The sequence below is a fragment of the Nothoprocta perdicaria genome, unplaced genomic scaffold (genome assembly GCF_003342845.1).
Source record: "Nothoprocta perdicaria isolate Ctin4 unplaced genomic scaffold, notPer1 scaffold_1, whole genome shotgun sequence".
Taxonomy (NCBI): Eukaryota; Metazoa; Chordata; class Aves; order Tinamiformes; family Tinamidae; genus Nothoprocta; species Nothoprocta perdicaria.
Window position 1 is genome coordinate 13,679,453 of NW_020454093.1, and position 20,173 is coordinate 13,699,625.

A 20,173-nucleotide genomic window follows, 5' to 3' on the forward strand; every position below is an offset into this window, starting at 1 on the left:
GACCACAGCTGAGCCAGGCATATGAGGGATGACAAGTGGTTAGATCGATTGAGCTCTACCATTACATAACTAATTTTCAACAGTAGCTGAGAGCTCTGCCACCAGAAGAACCAGGGGGATGTCTCACCCTGCTGCTGACAAGTGCTGTCCCTTGCTCTCTGGCAGGAAGCTCAGGTGTGACAAATAGTCTAACTGCTCTTTCTTATCAGCTATTTGGTGCCCTTGCTGATTACATAACAGTTATCCTCAGTTCTGTGAAGATGTACCCTAAGGCTACCTTTTTTTTCCCCTAAGTCAGTGCAAAGCCTTGTAGCAGCTAATATCCCATGCTCTTCATTTCCGTATAATATGACTGTTATAGATGAAGTATAGATGGTGCCCTGAATTTTGAACATATTTCATAATCTAGCTTCATTTTATGAGGTACCTGGGAACTATTAATGCAGACAGTTTTAGAAAGCAATCAAAGACAATCACAGAGCCGAGAGGAGTCTAGGATTCATGTAGTGATATATCTTATCAAAAAAACAAATTGTATTATAAAAATATTCTGTGTTTGAAGGCAGGATAGTGAACGATCATTTGGAACTGCCCAGTGTTTCATGATGAGGATGAGGGTGGTGAGTGGGAGTTAGCCTGAAAGATTAAGTTAACCATAATATTCTGCTTTCCTGTATTTCCCTTTTCAATGCAATCTACTCCTAGCATGTCGCTGGCTGTAGAATCAGGATTTAGCATTTATTGTTGCAAAGAGTTATTTTCAACACATCTATAAAGGAGAGAGACTCCTTCTGTGTGAGGCATGAATGCTTAAAAACCTCTCATTTAGTGAAACAACCTAAATATGGTGATTTCAGTTTTGAATTCTGTTTTGTTGACATCATGATTCAAAGCCACAATGTGGAAAAATGGAAGCAAAAGAAACCGTGAGGGCACTTTGTGTAAGGACACACTGTGTCTCTGGTATCTTCCTAAGGAAAATCTACAAAAATTCTAAGGCGCCCTCAAAAAAATGACTATGTAGCCACAATAGCCCCTGAAAATTATGTAWGAAGGTTGGAAAGCTGTCGATTTGTGAGTTGACTTGACACCATYGGGTGTCTGTGATCTATGGTTTCATTTCTCCTGCCTTTTACCTTGTGTCAAGTTCTGTGGCCTTCTGCCCTATATGGGAATTTGGGGCAGTTCTCTTCCACACTTCAGATGATTCAGCTGTGATACACAGGGCTGGAAAACCTGATTCGTAAGGAAGACCTTGAAACAATTGGCAGAACGGGCATTGCTTTTTCTTAGCAAGTTAGACTGAGGAAATCTTATAAAAAAAATAAGAGGAGGAGGAACCAAGACAAAGTCCTTTTTGCCTTGTGCATAGTAAACAAGGATTAATGGTTCTACATTAAAACAAAGATAAATCAAGAGACATAGGGGCACTGGCTGYGCTCCTCTCATATGGACACAACGATGACATTGACAATGTTCTCATGGAGCCAACATTCAGAGGCATCACCATTCCATTGCACTTCCTGTTGCCAGCTGCTCCTCTGTGCCAGGTTGGATTTGTCATTCCCAGTGATTTTTCCCACCTGTAGGGGCTGAAAAATTACTTTTCCCTGCCCTGCCCAGACCTGGATGTTTGCTTTTTCTTGGTCAACAGATTTGAAGGCTAAAGCTCATGGTGGCAGTTTGACATAGGAGATGCAGGTGGGCACCTTGTCCAAAGCCTGCTGTTTTTCCTGGGATTCAGATGCCAGGGCAGTGCCTGCCTTGAGGCTCAGGAAGCACCTGCTSGGGCTGGAACTACCAGCTCCTGAGCCATCTTTACAGGATGTTCTCAGCTCCTAGGAGATGTTTTATTGCCTCATCCACCGTCCCACCACCTCATACACTTCCCATATCCCCACTACTGCCTCTGAGAAAATAGTAATAATAAAAATACTAATTTAAAAATTAATGGAGAGGACCTTTTTTATTTTATTTTTTTTTTATTTTTTTTTTCATTCAAATCTTTGTGAAGCTGCTGTGCCAACGCAGGACCACTTGTTCATACTGCAGGACATCCCTGTGCCAGGGATTTGCCGTGGTGGTTGAGATTTAGGAAGAAAAGTAGGCAGAAGGGCTGGGCATAGTGCAGTTGGCAGTGCCCTGGCTCATAAAATCAGGGCAAGAATTCACTTTAGAGAGGGAGGAAAAAAACGCTACCTCTGTGCAACTCCCTGTGTTTACAGGCACTCGTGGGCCCTTTAGTCTCCCTCCAGGCCAAAATCATGTGGACGAAGCTGCTCCACTGCACTGCAGGCATACTTGTGCTGGAGCCATGGGGAAAAGCTTCAACCTCAGAAAGTCTTTTACAGCAAAGGCAGAAAAACAGGCAATAGGACCTGGGATTTGTTTTGTAGGAGAGAGGTTGGAAGTCTTAGGACTTCAGGGCTCATTTTCAAGCTTTACTGATGCTGCCTTTCTTGCCCCGCTATCCTGAGCCCTGTTCAGGGCAAGCAACCGATGCCTAGCAGCCCTTTGCTGACCTCCTTGGCATCATTGCCTCAAAAGAGCAACCCAGTCCMAGTTTGCCAGGCTGCCAATTCCAGCTGCAGGTGAATGGCTTTTCTCTTTCTTCTCTTTCCACCCTATCCGCACATGTGAGACTACAGCAGASTGTCTGGACTCAGCAGAGTGCCAGGGTTGTATCCAGCAGCAGATGCACATGGCCACCCAATGCYGTGATTGACAAACAGACACGAAAGCGTCAGGCAGCACATTCCAAGGAAGTTCTTGTGAAAATAAGCCCCGGCTTTGTCAGCAGCAGACACCTTCCTGCTCCCTTTCCCTGACACCGGATGAGAGGGTGAACGGCCTCCAAGTAGAGTCAAGTGCTTCTACATTTCTGGCACCTCTTTCCTGCTAATGAGACTGTTTGAAACTTTGCAGCCCAGCAGGGACACAGTGCTGGGAGTCATGGTCCCTCCTGGCACATGTGGCCGACACATGSGTTGGAAATGTCAGCAGGAGGACACTGCCTGTGAGACAGCAGGGACAGCGGCTTTGGCTCTTCCACTCTGCTCCTTGGAAGGGCTTGGGACCGCCTCTAAAAGGCTCCAGAAAGGATTTTTCTTTGTTSAAGGAACGCAAACCCACAGCACCGTGGCAGCCCTCGCTCCCTGCAGCGCCCGCCGTCCAGCTGCCGCGGCTGGGGCTCCACGTGGGAAGCTGCAGACGCAACGAGGCCTGCCCAGAATTCCCTTGCGGTGATAAATACATTTGTAAACAGGCATTTTTGGAGCCGCAGCTTGTTTCTTTTCCTTTTCCACATAACAACAGAGGTATTTCCTACCCGATCTCCCCCCACATGCACATTTCCAAGAGCAGCTTTCGCCTAAAGAAGTATCGCCCTGTACCAAAGCGCCTGTTATTCCGCAGTAAATACTCTTAAAATAGAGACCTGCCCTGCCAGATGTTTGCCTTGGAACCGATCTCCCAACGCTGTGACAGAAATGAAAGGGTACTTTAAAGAACCAGATGGAAAAAGTAAAAGCATTTGTGACAAAGCAGTGAATTATGCTRTTTCTGGAATAACGCTGTCCCTCTTCATGGGTAACGTGGCATGTCTGAAAGACCAGGTTTGCACTGGGCCAGCAGGTCTTGCCATGCTGTGTAAGGTCCACACTGGTAGCTACTGCTTAGGAAAGGTCCTAGCACATACATAAAGTGACTCTTTCCTTTCCAAGAGCCACCAGCTGAGAGACTACCTGTACCAAGGCTACTTCTCCACYGGCTTCAGCAGGGTTGCTGAAGACTCAGCTTCAGTCTCCACAAAGCCAAGTCCTGACCTTTGATTTACACTTTTTCCCTTTGCATCCCAGAGCATAAATCCCATTTACTTTCTTCCTTTCAGGGTGCTGCTTGAACATTCCCTTTGTTTACACTTAGTTCAAGCACTCTATCTCTTTCCCTACCAAGCACAGGGTCTCCGTTCCCCACGGGTCTCACCCATGTATTATATACCGTGTATACACCCATGTATGTATACACCAAATGTATGGTTAGATGGCAAATATGCCGGCACCATGATATGAATATATATATATATACTTATACATTTCTAGTCTTCTAATAAGTCCCAGTATCTGTTTTTTGGCCACTGCTGAGATAGCTACAATAAGCCTGASATCTTTTACCTGACTGATTAACGTTAGTCTTTCAACACACACAAGAAGGGCTGGGCTCTTCTTGAGAATTATTTTGCATGTGCAGAGATCAGGCAGCCGCATCCACGATTCTTTTCCCGTGATGCTGCAGCTGTTTGCAGTCGGCTTTGGACRGGACTAGCCTCAGTTATGTGTTTTGATTCCAAGGCAACAGGGAGCATCGCGGGCATAGCATCAACACAGCGGCAATCTCTGTATGTGCAGAGCTTTTGTCACACTGGCTTGTTTTAGCTTGCCAGGGCTTAGACGGAGCCTGTCCGACACYGACTCGTAGTGACACTATAGTCAGGGCCTCCATGAAGTCTTCAGCCAAAGAGCTGATAAAGAGAAAATTGCCACTTGCTGAAACTGGCTCATTTCTTCCCCAACTCACCAGCACTCTGTTTGACTACTTAAACTACAGTTTGGCAACCCAAATTACCTAAGTGTTGGTTGGATGCCTAGAAAATATTTTATTTTAGGACGATTGTGACCTACAGAGGTATCCTGCACATCCCTTTTCTGTTTTTTGATCATAAAAAAAATGATTAGAAATATCACAAGCAGCAAGGGTTTGCTCTTACCCCTCCCCCCCTAATCTTTAATCCTTTTAAGTCAGGAAAGCTTCATAATGTACAATTTTCAACTGTCAAAATTTACAAAAGCAGTCAAATTTAAAACTGGTTATAATTCACAAATATCTCCACCAAAACTGTATAATACAGACATGAGCATCCCATATAACAAATTTAAACCATGGTTCGCTTTGCTGTTTTTAGGAAAGTGTGCAAAGACCTAATTGTATAGTAAGCCTAAATGTTAAAAGTTATACTATGTAAGCAAGTCTGCTGCTGCTATAAAAAATATACAAGTATAAAATTACATCTACAAAATTGGTTCATTGATCTTGTTGCTTGTAATAAAAAAGTAGACTTTAAGAACTTTCTTCCTCAACAAACAACAACATTTTGAAACCAGTCACTGTGGGTATTATTTACACAGGATGAAACATAATTTAGCTAATTCAGAGAGTGCTAAGAGGAACAACTGTTCATTCTGGTACCAGTACTTGAATGCATAGATATAATGCCTGATAATATGTGTGCTGAACAATGCAATCCTTGTATCATTCTAGGCTGGAATGAATGCAGATGTTTCAAAACTGCTCTCTTTGATATTAAAAGAAATAACCTACGGACCACAACACAGTCATTAAACTACTCATTACATCACACAGTTCTTTGCCATTTGCACTGGCATACAATCTTTAGCGTTCACTAAATATTTAACGYGGAAAAGGGAAGGTTCCTACACAAAATACTCAGTTCTGTTTGCTTTGGTCAGCAGAGGAGAGGAGAGGGAAGATGTCCTTCCTTAGGGCTTCCTTTTGGCTCCGATGGCGAAAGCAGCCTGGCCGTGGAGGACTGTGGTGACCAGCGCAGTTTCAGCCACACACGCAAGTGCACGACGCGCTCTCCGTGCCACGATTCCTCTCTTGTCACTTAGTCCCACACATGTTGATGTTCTTCCCATCAGCTGCATCCTCCACGAGCGAGATGTGGTAATCCGTGGAGAGTGTGAGGTGGGATATGCATCCCACAAGGCCCCGCAGGTACTGCCTGTTGGTGTGTAGCGCAATCTCCTTCATCCCACCTGGGAGGAACGCGGCCATCAGCAGCTTATCACCAAAACCCGTGGTTATTCCCACCCGGCAGACTATACATGCTACAACAACGGTCTCCTTCCTAGCTCCTCCCAGAAAGTAATTTTAATTTGCAGGTTACTCTGTGCTTTTTAATGAAGTTTTTAGACATTATAAAGCATCGATGGGTGGCAGAAGAGAACAAACCAGGGTGCTACCTCTTTACTGCATGGTTTGTCCCATCCGTAAGAGCTTAGCAAGCTCGTGGTTGGTGTGGATGCTAAGGTTTGCAATGGCACCAATGATGTCTGCATTCTCCTGACAGGGGGACAATGGTGCACATTATGTCCAGCCCTCCCCAGGTAGACTGAGCCTGGGCTCAGACAACACTACAGCTCCGTCGAGYTACCCTGTGCAGCAACTACTCACCTACATAGAGAACCCCGTTAATGTTCAGCTGCCTCATCTTCCCAGGGGATTTGCCAGTTCTGGCACCATAGTCATCCACTGTAACTTTGCCAGACTGGCCATCTCTGAAACAAGAAAGAAAATGTTTTCACACATCCAGTTGACATTTGAATGGGAGGAGCAGCAGCAACAGCATTTCCCTATGCCAGAAGATCAAGGTGACACTCCATTTAGCACAAAGACCTGAGGCTGATGCTGGGGAGAGCCACAGATGGTGATGTGCTGTGGCAGTCCTACTGCATCAGGGGGCCTTTTCCARGGAGAGGAGTGTCAGAGAGGCTGCAGGCACAAAGCTCTTGGAGAGTGTACCCCACACTTAGGGCAGTGCTGGCCAGGAGGACAAGTATGGTTGGCTCTGACCTCGCCGGTGTTCCAGGCGCAGCCTCTCCTACTTTTTAGCCAATACAAGCTATAAAACTTATAAAACTAAGTTATGCTAATGTCAGTCYGTGATTTCCAGGGATCCAATAGCTCACAAAGAGAGGGATGCACACTTTGCCTGCTGAACACACTTGCCTCCTATGAGGCAATGAGCTATAAATACGAGTTATACATACACTGAAAGATGTCCACATCTCTTCCAAATAGTTTAGAAAATGTAGACATCCACTGTCAGTGCTCCAGTGCTTGTGCCAGCCCACAAAATGCTCACTGGGGAATTTCAAAGTGCAGACATTAGAGAAAAATTCTCCTAAGCCAAACGGTATGGGTTTAAGGGAATGTCTGTCACAACCTCAAAATAGCTCTGCATGACTCTGGCAGCCTGTCTTGAGCTGTGCTGAGTTGCAAAGTTGGCATTGTCACCTCTAAAATAATGGTCTTTGAGTACATCATATTGAAACAGCCAAGCTGCCTACAGTTCAGCTCCGATGTGTTGTGAGAGCATGGAGCTACAACAATTCATGACCAACCACTRCATAGTCCAGCAGCACCTTTATGGCAGGGCATCACCAAAATGCCTCTGAGATGAAGTGTTACCAGTCAGAGAGAAGACTTACCGAACAGCCTTGACTCTGTGCCASCGGCCGTCGCTGAAGGAGCCATTCACCATTATGGATGCAATTCCACTGCCCAAATTATAGCTAAAAATGAAAATAGAAAATGTTATCACCTTCCTTGCAAAGACCATTTCTCTGCAAGTTTTTTCAAATATCCTCATGCTGAACCACAAACTGAACCTCACAGCTAGGGTTTTGGGGAGATAGGTAGGATCCTTTAGAAGTCCAGTCGTGACCTGTTTTGCAAAGACAAGCTTCCAGAGGAACATGCAAAACTTTCTGCTGCAGAAGTGCTTCTGTAGGTCCATTCTTCCTCAAAATAGARGGTGACAAAGGTCAGTGACCTACAAATCTTTTGCCCTGATGGGAGAGAGCGGTGGTTGTTTGCAAGCACATTTAACAAAGCCTGCAACCTGAAACAGATCTACAGATCATCTGAATTGTAGGGTAAATAAGAAGGGGTGAAGTCTATTGATGTAAATGCAAAGATAGACATGAACTTCTTTGCTTMAGTTGCAGCTCTCATTATTTCTTTGTCTTTGCCACTAGTAAAATTACTCAACAGACATAATGTTCCCATCATGCTTACACTTCAGGGATGTGGGTTTACCTTCATGGTAAGGTAAGCTCACTACAAGACAGTGAGCTATGGRCTATTCAGCTGCCTAAATAAACCAGATGAATTAGCCTGAGCCACCACTTCTAGACTTGTGCTTGCACCTAGCTATAGAGTATAGTGATAATGTCGTTATCCCTTCAGAAAAGACTGAAACTGGAGKTAGGTTCAGGGATAGAGTAAGGGACCTGAGAATTGTATGTTCAGTTGTGTGCTATCCACAGGAAAAAATATTTTAAATTTGATCTCCTTAGAAGCTTAAGTGACTCTCAAAGGGGCATCTGCTTTTACTCTAGAGGCACATATTGGTGTACACTAACATCTGCAGAAGAATCTGAGTATTGTGAACCTGAAAATGTTAACTAACAGTTAGATCTTTGGCTACAAAAATTACATTCATATGCCTGATGAAGGAAGATTCCTTAAAAAAAGGATATAGCTGTGTATAGTTGCTTAAAAGAGCAGYCATTACACTTCAAAGAGAACCTACACTCTGTCAGGCAATGGAGAATGGAAAAGAAAAAGTGTTTATAATTCCACAAACATACCTAAACACAGGTATCTGAATTTGGGGCTGCAGGAAAATACCTCTGATGAATTCAAGCTCACAGCCTTTATTATTCTCTTGACCTCATATGTCTRAGTTGTTTCAAGAGCAGCAGGAAGACCATTGTTTGTGAGAGGACATGACACATCCGTTCTGCATTTGTCCTTTCACAATCTTTCTCAGTGCTCCCTTTAAGTATGCAGTGGCTATTTATATGAGCTATAATTTAGGACATTAATTTTACACTTGCCTAAACGTAAGCAGAAGATACAGCTATAGCACTAAAATTCAGCTGCCTCAATCTCAAACCTCTGTGTATCTTTCTCTTTTAGAGAGACAAATGACCCTAAAACAAATGTGCTGCGTCTAGAGAAACGACAGAATAGACTGACTATTCACTAACCAGTATCATGGAAACACACATTTTCCTGAAGGCATTCACAAAATGCACCACTTCTGCAGATTCAGCTCCTTGTTTGCTCCTACTAGTTTGTAGTACAAGAAAGCTAATGGTTTTTGMAAAGGAAATAATTTTAAATAAATCATTTTAAATAGCAAAATGCAATTTGGTCTATGCATCTATGGCTGCAAACTACAATCAGATTAAGTCACATAAATTCAAAATTTATCTAAATTAGTAAAAAAAAATCATTTCACTGATGCTCTTTCACAACAATCTATAATAATAAAAAAGATATTTTTAGTTTCTATTTGCATATTGCACAAGMTAAATTGATGGATGATGAGGAAAGATATGCCTTTCATAAGGCAAGAATCCCAAAAAGCACAATGCCAAAAGTTGCATGAAGTCTTTGTCTAAGTGCCTATAAGGGAGAAAGCAATTCTGGAACAGAGCACATGAGCTCAGTCATTTCTAAAATGTCCAAAATTCTGTCTATTGATATTGTTTCTTAAATAAGTGGTTCTGAGGATGGTGCAATTAAAAAACAACTGGTGTCAGCTGGTTTTGTGTCACAGGGCTGGATATGCTGGGGTGCTGGAAGATGGGAGCCTGCTCCCACATGCGTTTCTGCTGCAGTGAGCATTGGTATTACTGCATTTTCCTTCCTCAACCTGTCTTCTTTGCAAAACCCACACGTGCTCTATGCAACTAAGATGGCAAGTGCTTCAAAAGGCATTAARAGAAATTATTGACAGCACTCATCCCTCATTTGGTAACTTTCAGAACGTCAGGCTAAAAATTTGATGTTGTTAAAATCCCAGCTTCTCCCAAACAAATTGGACCTATGAACCTTGAAGTTATAATTGTTCTGCAACATACTGAAGGACAAAAGCATTAGATGTGTTGCTGACATTTGCTTGAGCTTCAAGTGTATTGCATGCAATAAAAATAAGGAAATTAGAGCTTACCTGAATATTAATGCTCCATCTTGAAGGCCTAGAGAAATGAAATCACTATTGTGCCTCATGGGACTGTCTCCTCTCCACAGCAAAAGACCTTCCTTCATTGTGGTTTTAAACCTCATAAAAATATTTGTTCTTGATCCTGATACCCTGTTTGATGTAAGGGCAAAACACAATAAAATATTGGACTAAGTCCTTTTTAAAGCAAARCTAGAAGATGATGGAAATATTTCTTCTTGCCTGGTTTTGCAGGTTGCAGTCTAATAAGTTGCCTATTTGCTGCTTATAAGCAACTCTTGTTTTACATCCTTATTTCCAGCATTTCAGAGTGGGGAAATGGCACTTRGGCCTCAGAATACCAGATGCAATAGTAGCTAAGTTGCTCAATACAAGTATGAGAAAAAGATATTTTCTGTCTAAGCCTAGCATGAAATCCACTTGCTAATAAGCAAATTTTGAGGCCCGGTAGGCTTTGTCCCTAAAAGACTAACCAGAGTCCTGCTGTGAGAGAGAAATGCTGAGCAGCAGGTCAGCATGGCGAGGACATTTGGGAAGCTCTCATAGCCTCTATAACGCTAATATAGGCAGACTGGGATTTTTTGGAATAACCTTAAATTTAATGGAATTTGGATAGCTGTTAGACATCAGCCAAGCAGAAGTTGAAGACCATTGTTTTAGGCTTAGGAGGCTYAGGCAGTAGTTAAAATTTGTAGTCCCTTTATTGATATAGGGTCTATATATCTTCTGTTCTTTGCTCTCAGAAACAGAATACAGTCCATCTCTGTGTCAGAAGCAGGTGGTGAATCCCYGTTCTTCAAAGGTTGCAAGATGCTCAGATATTACCATAAATTGAGCATATGCCTAGAAAATGTGCTTTTATGTGAAATTTAGAAAAACAGCAAATGCAGCTTAAATTTAATATGGCTTAAACACATCCTCCTGCCTAAGACTTCTAATGACATAATGGTAAAAAAAGAGCACAACCAGTTGATTACCTTTTCAGGATATCTGGATTATCATACGTGAGGTAACTGCGACCGATGAACTGTGGGATTTCAATTGCTTCTGTAATGCCTAGAAGTAATAAATACATAAATAAAAATAAAAAGGCATGTCAGGTGACTGACAGGCAAGCACAAGAAAAAAAACTTTTATTGATTTATTCTCCCACATTTATTTATACCCACGAGTACCTGTCAGTGGCACAAAAGAAAGCTATATTTACTCATACTGGTTTGCAAAATGGCGATCAGTTTGTACCTAAACATCTATACAGTAGAGGAGAGAGTTTAAACCGTACCTTCCCAAAGTTGGTTCTCTGCTTATGGTCATCATATCTTGGGCCTAATATGAAAGTTATAGCAGAAAAATATGAAAAACGGGCTACAACTCACAAATTCCATTTGTAGCCCTGCATCTCCACATGGTTCCCAGGGATACCAGAGTACAGCCCTCCTTCTGCCAAAGTCTGTCCTTAACCACCTATCATCCTTAATCTACAAAATGCCTCCCATGCTCCTCATGCAGCATCCTGCATAGGGCACATCCTGGGATTTTACATGCTGGGATCTCTTATACCCCAGAAAATGACGTGCTGAGAGGCAGCATGGGCAAATTTTGAGCTCCCCATCTTCTCCTCCCAGCTGTTTCCTGCAAGGCCTGGCCTTCTCCCCCTCTATGCCTAGGACTTTGCATAGGAGGCCACCAGGAAAGATGCTGGTGGCGCCTACCAAGAGCAGCACAGCAGGCAGCCAGCTCCAGGAGGCACATCCCCACCACCATTAATCAGTTTAGGGATACTAAAAGCAACTGAGGATACATCCCATGCTGGCATTAAGGGCTTAGGCCATAAAGGCTGTATTAGAGAAGCTGCAGGCGCAAAGCTCTTGGAGAGTGTGTGCCACACTTAGGGCAGTGCTGGCCAGCAGGACGAGCACAGCTGGCTCCAACCTCGCCGGTGTTCCAGGCGCATCCTCTCCTACTTCTGCAGGGGAGAATCCTCTTGCAGAACTATGTCCATCACGAGGATAGCACATGCGGCCACCTGACCAGCCAGACCTGGAGCCAGCACATGTCTTCACCCAGGGCAAATGTTARCAAAATAACTCAGATCCATATATAATCCAATGAGCATCCCTAATGTAGCTCCCTTGGTAAGGTTGGATAGCTGGCCTGAGCAGATTTGCTTCCAAGCGAATCCTCTACAGTTGGCTGTTGATCTGTCATAGCTGAATGCTACAATAATATAAAGCAGTTGTATAAATTCCCCAAAATAGCTCATTTCATCCTATTTTCTTCCTGAGGACTAATCTCTTCAACCCACAACTAATCTCATTTATATAAACTTTAAGCTTTTCAGGGCATGGATGCTTGCTTTCTTTGTGTGATACAAAAGCTGGCTGGCTCTTAAGGGCTGCCTGCAACTGCAATACGCAGCAGCTTGTGTAATCTGGGAGCCAAGAGCAGAACTATGAAATTTAGGTATAAATGCCAAGACASAGAATTTCAGACGGTGACAAATGGCTGTTTTCATCCATAATGAAATCAGGAAAACTGCCTAATGTGTCTAAGGAAAACACCATACGCTGTCCACAGCCTGCAGTTTGCCAGCATTATTAGAAGATTTCAAAAGATGTGTTATGCCAGGCAGTGGGGCTGACGCTTTCTGGAACTGTCTCTGACCATGGCTGGAGGCAGAGAGAGAAAGGAGCCTTGCTGCAGTGATACCAGAGCCCCGCTGTTCTAGCCTTAAGGAATGTAACCTCCCGGAATGTTTTGGCTTATCCACAGGAACTTGCCAGGTTTCATGCAAATGCAACACCCAGCTTGACAGAACCGAGCAGACACACAATGACAGAGCAGTTTTCACATTATTTGCAGTACTTACTGTTTAGGCAGTAATTTCCACACTCTGCAGGAAGTCAGCAGAAAACAAAACAAGAACATTCCAATTTTATTTTTCTATGCCATGGAAGTCTCCTCTCCAAGGACTGACTAGTTTCCTTCCCACCTTTTGTAAATGAGTGATCCCCACTTCCCTTTTACACCTCAGCAGGTAAGTGTAAGCAGCTACAAAGGCATTCTTTTAGCACTGTTTTATACAGCTATTTATCACGCCCACTCAAAAGGCACCAAGCCTGCAGTCAGGTAGCAGTACCAGCTCCAAACCCTCTRTGCGGCCAGGTACTCACTGTGGTTAACACAGAGATGGATGCTAAGCAGGGAGGAYGAACTCTTAGCTCTTCTGTGTTGTCTTACAGTTAAATACAAATGCCTTTAACACTCACTACAGATTGAATAAAAGATACAAAATACAGCCATGCCAGCAGAAATTCCTCTGTATCTTCAGCCAAGAATCCATTAAGRTGTCAATGAATATTTCATATGTGTCATTTTACTATAAGTGGTAGCTTTGGAGAATGAGGCCCAGCCCTTCATCAGTACTTTTTTTTTACATTGCCTTGAGTGGGAGCAGCTCAACAGCAAGCTGGATAGAGACTGCACCTCCAACCTAACACTGGCCAAAACACTGCTCTGATGTTGGAGATTATATACATCTAGATTCTCCTTTAGGCATGTGTCCACTGTACCAAAGAAATATCCAAAGAAATATATTTTATATAAATATATATATATATATATATCTTTTTTTTTTGAGACCTCTACTGTCAGTTCACCAGGCTGAGGATCAGGAGGACTGACCTCTGTACTCTGTGCACAACTAGAATCCTGGATTGTGGTAGAAGCCAAAGTTGGATGGGCAACGAAGGCACCTGAAGAGCACCGGCAGGCACCAGGAACAGAAAGGTTGGCTCATACCTTCTGACATCCTCAAAAATTAACTAAGACTGGATCCAGAAAGACATTAAAACAAACAACCCATCGGATGGAGGTGTGCAAAGGTGCCCCAGGGCAGAACTCAATGCTTTGCATGCAGCATTTAGCTCCGGTTAGAAGGAGAGGAGCAGTGAGGAGTGGGGAGCTGAGGCTCGAGTGATGCACCGTCACTCACTAAACTGGCAGCCAGTCACATGCCAATGCTGCAAAGCTTTTCCTTGCCTTGCCTGCCACTGCAGACCCCGGTACTTGCTGCAGGGACCATCTCCAGCTTAGAGTTTGGCAGCCAAAATCACAAGTCTCCTGTTTCCTCGCAAGGAAAACAAGATAAATAAGTGTAGCTCTAGCTTTTAGTTAGGTCAAATAATGTAAGCAAAAGGATTTTTGCATTTTCTGTTTTCAATAAAAAGGTTTTTTTTGTAGACATTTTGTCTTTTTTAGAAGAAAAGGTCAATCTATTCATCATGATTTAACCAAAACCACTGTTTGTTTTTGTTTTTTTTTACTGTGGAGTTTATGTTTGTGAGAAATGAGTGAGTGAAGAGTATAATATCACTCAGCTCTTTTAATTAATTTGCTGTCATGGTACCAATTTTTTCTTTAAAAGTGTTTCAAATTCAAACTTGACAGAAGAGAAACAGCTCCACCTAGTGAAATCCTCTAAAATGCATCACCTTTAACACACACAAACGGAGCCCTTTCCTAAAGCTAAGGTTTGAAATATTGCAAGCGTCTCTGAGAAGAGTAACATGTGTCTAGGCAGGTTTTCTTCCTTGGTGGTCTGCACTGTTSTGCTGATAGGATTTGTGCATATGGTGAAATTAAAGAGTAGTTAGAATCTGAAAAAAAAAGGATCAGACCTTTCCGTGCATGAGAACAATCTGTTGTTAGCACTAGGTAGGATAAAATGACAGGGGTTATCAGTCTTCATGCTTCATGTAAAATAATCACTAGCTGCAGGAGGCTGGCAGGAGTTCCCCCTTCATCCAGYACTGCATAGCCAGGGAGCTGCACGCAGCCTGCTGAGCTGGCTCCCATGAGCAACCAGACACCTGGCTGCTATCTACAGCTGCGTGATCTGTGCTGGGATAACAATTACCATGTTCCTAAATAACAAAAGGAATGTTCCGTGGGTATGCGGCATGTGCACGGATGCAAAGAGCTCTGGTATACCAGGATTTCTATTTCAAGGGATGGGTACAAAAGCAATTGTAGGTGCTAAACTTCTCTTATTTTTGTGTCACGTATCTGTGACACAAATCTGTGCACAGTCCCCATTACCTTTTTGGCAGTGCTGCCCATCGAAGCCTAGAGGGCAATCACATTCGTAGGTGTCCTTTTTGGGAACGCAGCTGCCTCCATTTGTACACGGCGAGCTCAGGCACGGATGGGCAGCGTTTTCTAAGTTGACTCCAAAAGTGAAATCCTGTTTCACATCTATTGTCCGGTCATTCAAGATAATCTATGTGTGTAAAACAAAAAAACAACAACAAAAAGGAAAAAAAGAGATGAGAGAAAAAAAAATGGTTAAAAAGTTCCAAGACTGGATGAATGCCTTTTGATGTTTCACTGCTAGTCAGAAGACTCCTCTAAATGACTTCCAAGAAAGATAAACCTGGACATTTGTCCTGCAGTCTGTTTCTTATCAGGATGTTTTCTAGGCACATTCTGTTGCTCGTTGTGATGACATGAAGATTAATTTCTTTTGTCCTTTGTGACACAGATTTAGGCAACCCACATATGGACAGAAGCTGTATGGAATTTACCCATCTTGTATTTGAACACCGGTGCACTGCTTTGTAGCCGAGCTGTGAGCTAGCACTGTAAAAATTAGATGAGCTTTGCTGAGGAAAATATTTCTGAGATCGGGAAACAACCAAGGAGAGTAGTGTTGAGAACAGAAATATTAGGCAGAACAGCTTTTTCACATTTTTACTGCCTTCAGGTATCTCCTCTTGCCTGAAAGAAGCTAGTATTATGAATTGAAGAAAAACATATTTAATTACTTCATACAACTGTTGATACACAAAGTGAAGAGAATTGTTAAATGCTGTAATTTTTCCAATGTGTCAGTGCATATGTTTTCCAAGAAAAACAACACTTGTAAAATATCACCTGATAACTCAGTGGTGAAATTATGCCAATAGGCTTCTTAGTGACATCAAAATAAGTAGTACATTTTCACAAACAAATAAATTTTAAGGCCACACAAATGTGTACATTGTTATAACACAGGTAATGAAGTTATGGTTTCTGAAAGGAAGGGTAGTCCAGTAATCAAGCCCAGTAATGCTGCTTGAAATTTCATTACACAGCATTAAACACACACTTTTGTCTTAAAGCTGGGCCAACAAACTATCCTTTAGCCACCCTTGTAGCTTCTTCCTGACTTCCATGTAGGTTGTTCCAGTGGCTAACTACCCCCACTGTATGTCTCACTTCTGGACTGAATTTATCTTCTGCTTCCAGCTATTGATTCTCATCAATGACTTTTTCTGCTTCATTGAAGAATATCTGCTCTAGGAAATCTCATTCTCATGGACAAATTAGCAGACCACAATCAAGGCACTTCTTAGCCTTATCTGAATAAACTAAATAGCTCAAGACATTAGATCTTTCTGTACAACATACACTTTTCAAAACTGAGTGACTTTTGTGGTTTTATTTCTATACTGTCTCCAAAATTCTGCTCTTCCTTGATAGTCCACTCAGGCCTCTAGGGCAGCAAACCCACCTTAACTATGTCAAAGAAGTAAGAGCTCATTCTTGTTTTTTCAAAATACTTTCAAATGCCACTGTTTTTTAGGACACAGCCCCTAACCTTGTAAGCACGACCTACAATCTTTGCTCCTGGGCAAAGATTGCTTTCTCTATCTTGCTCTCTATTAAAATGATACGATCGATGAAGCCCCAGAGATGAGTTTGTGCAACTGACTAGTTCCCATCACTGTTTCACACTCCACCAGTTTTCTTTACTTCATGTTTTCTGCTGGAAAACTGATAAAGATATTGGAAAAAACTGGACCAAGCGATAAAACTATTTACACTGAAACATAATTATGTTTCTGTCCCTGACCAATTAATATGGGCTGCACTGCTATCTTTTTTTTTAAATTTGTTAATTAAATTTGATCCAATAATTTTCTTATTTTAAACTGAGGATTCAGAGTCAGGCTTTGAGCTTTATCTAAACTACTTTAAGTAYGATTAATCTAAAGAGATCAAGTTCAACTAAAAATGTCTTTTGAGTACTTATTAGGACTGTTTTATGAATTCATGTTTCTCCAGATTTCTTTTCCAGAATAAAACTGCACCTGAACAAACCTGACCTTACTGGAACACTATCTATCCCTAGTATCTGCCAGCAATCAAAGAGCTTCTCCATTCAAATATGCCCCATACAAAAGCGTAAGTGGGGAAGGTAGTGCAACTGTAGTTGGATATGAAGCATTAGCTAGCCTGGAATCCAAACTAATTTGCACTTTTTTTTTTTTTTTGGTCTCTTTATGCTCATGCTGTGTACACTTAAATGCCTTGGTCTGCCTACTTTAAAGTATCTAACTATCAATTCTCTTCACTTTATTATGGCTTTAAAGGGTATTCTGAGGCATTTATTCATGACTTCTTTCTATGCATCATTCTGAACTTGTTCCAGTATGGCTCTTGTTCACTTTCAGAGAGCGGGACTGTTCAGGGAGGATGGCAGTAGCAACRCTTGTTGGCTGTTAAATCTAGAAGGACTCTTCACTGGCAGACACGTGCTCAAGTACTTTGTGGTGGGCTGCTGGAGTGCAGAAGTGAAATCCAGGATTATCCTGAATACTGTCAGTGCTGTAAGGCCAGGTTTTCACCTTAAGTGTCCACTGCAAGGGATATATGACGTGATGGAAAGAAATGCTTCCAGGATCTTACTATGGTGACTCACCTTCTGGATGCTCCCACTAAAAGGCCGCAGGATCCCCGAGTTCTTCTTCACAGCATCATAATTAGGGACTCCACCAATAAATATATCAGAGCTGCACTTAATCTGTGTGAAAGCCCCCTGCAAGAAACATATAAATAATGTTTGATTAGAGCAGCCAGAACCATGCTTGTATCTTCACATCAGTTTACACTACATGCTATAACTTACTTTAATGTCTTGCTATGACTGCTTAATATACAGCCCAGCCTCACTTGTCTGTTTAGTTCTCTCACAAAAGACTCTGTAGGATTCTCTCTGTTGGCTGTTTGAACTCTATTCTAATTAAAGCCAACTTAAAACTGACAAAATTCAAGTTGGGAGAAATGAAAGAAGAGAGAAAGGAGAGATCTTGAAACAAAACAAAGTTTCTTCCCTCCTTATTTACCAGTCAGTTGTTACTCAGATTTCCCATCTGAACTGAGAGGAAGTAACTCTATTTGCAGTGATGTGAACTACATTGGCATGAAGCTAAGACTAGCTGGACTAGAATGAAATCTGTGAAGTTAAAATCAGAGCAAGACTTATGRAATAGAGACTTGTCCGATGTTTCCAACACGTGAAAAGCAAGATACATGCCTAAAACATGCACTGGATTTGTGTTGATTACTAGAAGCAATCAGTTGGGATACCTGACAAATCTAGTCATCTTCATGGTGTGAACTGAAAAGCTTTAAACAGCAAAAGACAGGATAACTATGTAATTCCAGCCTTGCAGAAGTTCCTGTAGTTTCTTTGTTGGCAACTCCACCCAAATTGCATTGAATCCCCCTGATCCATTTGCTTAGAGAAAAAAGCTCTGAGGCCTCATCTTGGACTCTATATCTAAAGATATATATATATATTTATATATGTAAAAAAACTGTTTGGTTTAATTTTTTCCCATTCTACCTGTTGAAAAGGTAAATATTTCCTTTAGGAAGAATAAAAGATTTATTTTTAAATAAATCTTCTAGCATCATATTCTCAGGATAAAAAAAAMCCCAAAAACATATGTACTCACTTAGAGTCAAATAGCCCTGCTTGGATTCCTGGAAGCAAAAGTTAACCTTATTAAAAATTTTACTCACTATGAACTCTTAGTGGGGGAAAAATAAAATGCAAGTAATTAACTGTCTGAGTATTCTAGTATTTATTCTGTCCTGAAAATTAATCTCACAAGCAGTAGAAAAAGGAATTTTCTTTGGGTCTACTCCCAGAGAGAAGCAGAAACAGGACTTTGTGCACATCATTTTCTGCTTCTTCTTCACCAGATGACTTGTTTCATGGTGTGCATGCTGTGCAATAGATTCACTTACAATCAATGAACAGCCAGAAAACATTCTCAAGAACACGTGTAACCTCCCAAAAGGAGGTCCAGCCACACAGCCAGAGAAAGGAAGGTCTCAATGTCAGCTGCTGTTAGAATATTTCTGTCTCCTGGAATTTCTGCTGCCTTCATGTGCAAATTTCCAGAAAAGTATGCCCTGATGTGTACAATTTTTGCATCTCTTAAGAATTTCTAGAGTAGCCTCCATGGTTTATGGTGTGGTCATTTTATAAACTAATAGTCACACTCATGAACATCTGTGTCATACACTTCTCACCTCTGCCATCCCTTCCACTGGCTTTTGTTTGTCCACCTGTAGGATGCCATTCTTTGCTGTGCGAGACACTCGTATCTCATGCCATTGACCCAAACTAACAGGCTCTTCACTCCTGTTCCAAGGGAAAGAAAACTCTTCAGTATTTTATCCTTCCATCTCTCTGCTACTTTCAAATATTGTCAAGATAAAGAGTCAAAGTTCTCTGAGGATGACCAAAAAAAAAAAAAAAATCACAGGGTTTCTAAAAAAAAAAAAAAAAACACAGGGTTTCTTTCCTTAGAGGGAAGTAACATAACTTCTGAGTACCATCACAAAGGAACCTAAAAACCATGTTCCTACAGCAAATAACAAGTCCTATATTTTTATTTAGAAAAAAATCAACATACATTTCATCTATGTCAGAGTTTATTTTTCTGCTAAGTCGTGTACAATATACAAAGACAAACTATAATCTCAGCTATACATCCTCTTTTCCTGTAAATTTGTAGATTAAGCTCCCCACTAAACAGTCAGTTTAGACCCACATTCTTTGTCTTCTTTTAAAAGAGAAGCACTTTGTGTGGGCTTATCAAGGCTAGTTACGTAGATTAAGTGGGATCCTCAGACACACACATGCACACACGCAGGCTGCTGTATGTTAAGCGGATGTAACTAAAATATGATGCTAATGATGTGATCCTGACTAGGAACAATAATCCCCAATCACTCACTCAAACATTCATCAGTCTCAAAGGGAGCATTTAGAAACTATTCTTATGATCTCTATTAGTCCAGCACTGATAATAACAAAACCCTGTATAACGGGTAARAATACATCCCTCATCAGTGAGGCTCTATAGAACTTCGTATTTTATTCTAATCAATGCAGTAGAATGACATTTGAAAACATTTCATGTCCAAATATTATCTTGCCACCTTTTGTCCAAAACTCACTGGTCAAATTGAAAAAAAAATCAGAAACAAAGTTTAGGA

At 41.7% G+C, this 20,173-nt stretch overlaps 1 protein-coding gene across 1 annotated transcript in view; it reads right to left on the bottom strand.

Moving 5' to 3' along the window:
- Positions 1 to 4,749: 4,749 nt before the first annotated feature.
- EGFLAM (EGF like, fibronectin type III and laminin G domains) overlaps positions 4,750 to 20,173 on the bottom strand; it is a 71,909-nt gene continuing 56,485 nt past the window's right edge. Inside the window, exons 16-23 of the mRNA XM_026038651.1 lie at positions 19,202 to 19,313; positions 17,580 to 17,696; positions 14,936 to 15,116; positions 10,813 to 10,891; positions 9,824 to 9,967; positions 7,290 to 7,373; positions 6,253 to 6,356; positions 4,750 to 5,834 (exon numbers count right to left, since the gene is read on the bottom strand). Coding sequence (XP_025894436.1) covers positions 5,680 to 5,834; positions 6,253 to 6,356; positions 7,290 to 7,373; positions 9,824 to 9,967; positions 10,813 to 10,891; positions 14,936 to 15,116; positions 17,580 to 17,696; positions 19,202 to 19,313 — 976 coding nt within the window. The 3' untranslated portion in view covers positions 4,750 to 5,679. The remainder of the gene's footprint in view (positions 5,835 to 6,252; positions 6,357 to 7,289; positions 7,374 to 9,823; positions 9,968 to 10,812; positions 10,892 to 14,935; positions 15,117 to 17,579; positions 17,697 to 19,201; positions 19,314 to 20,173) is intronic.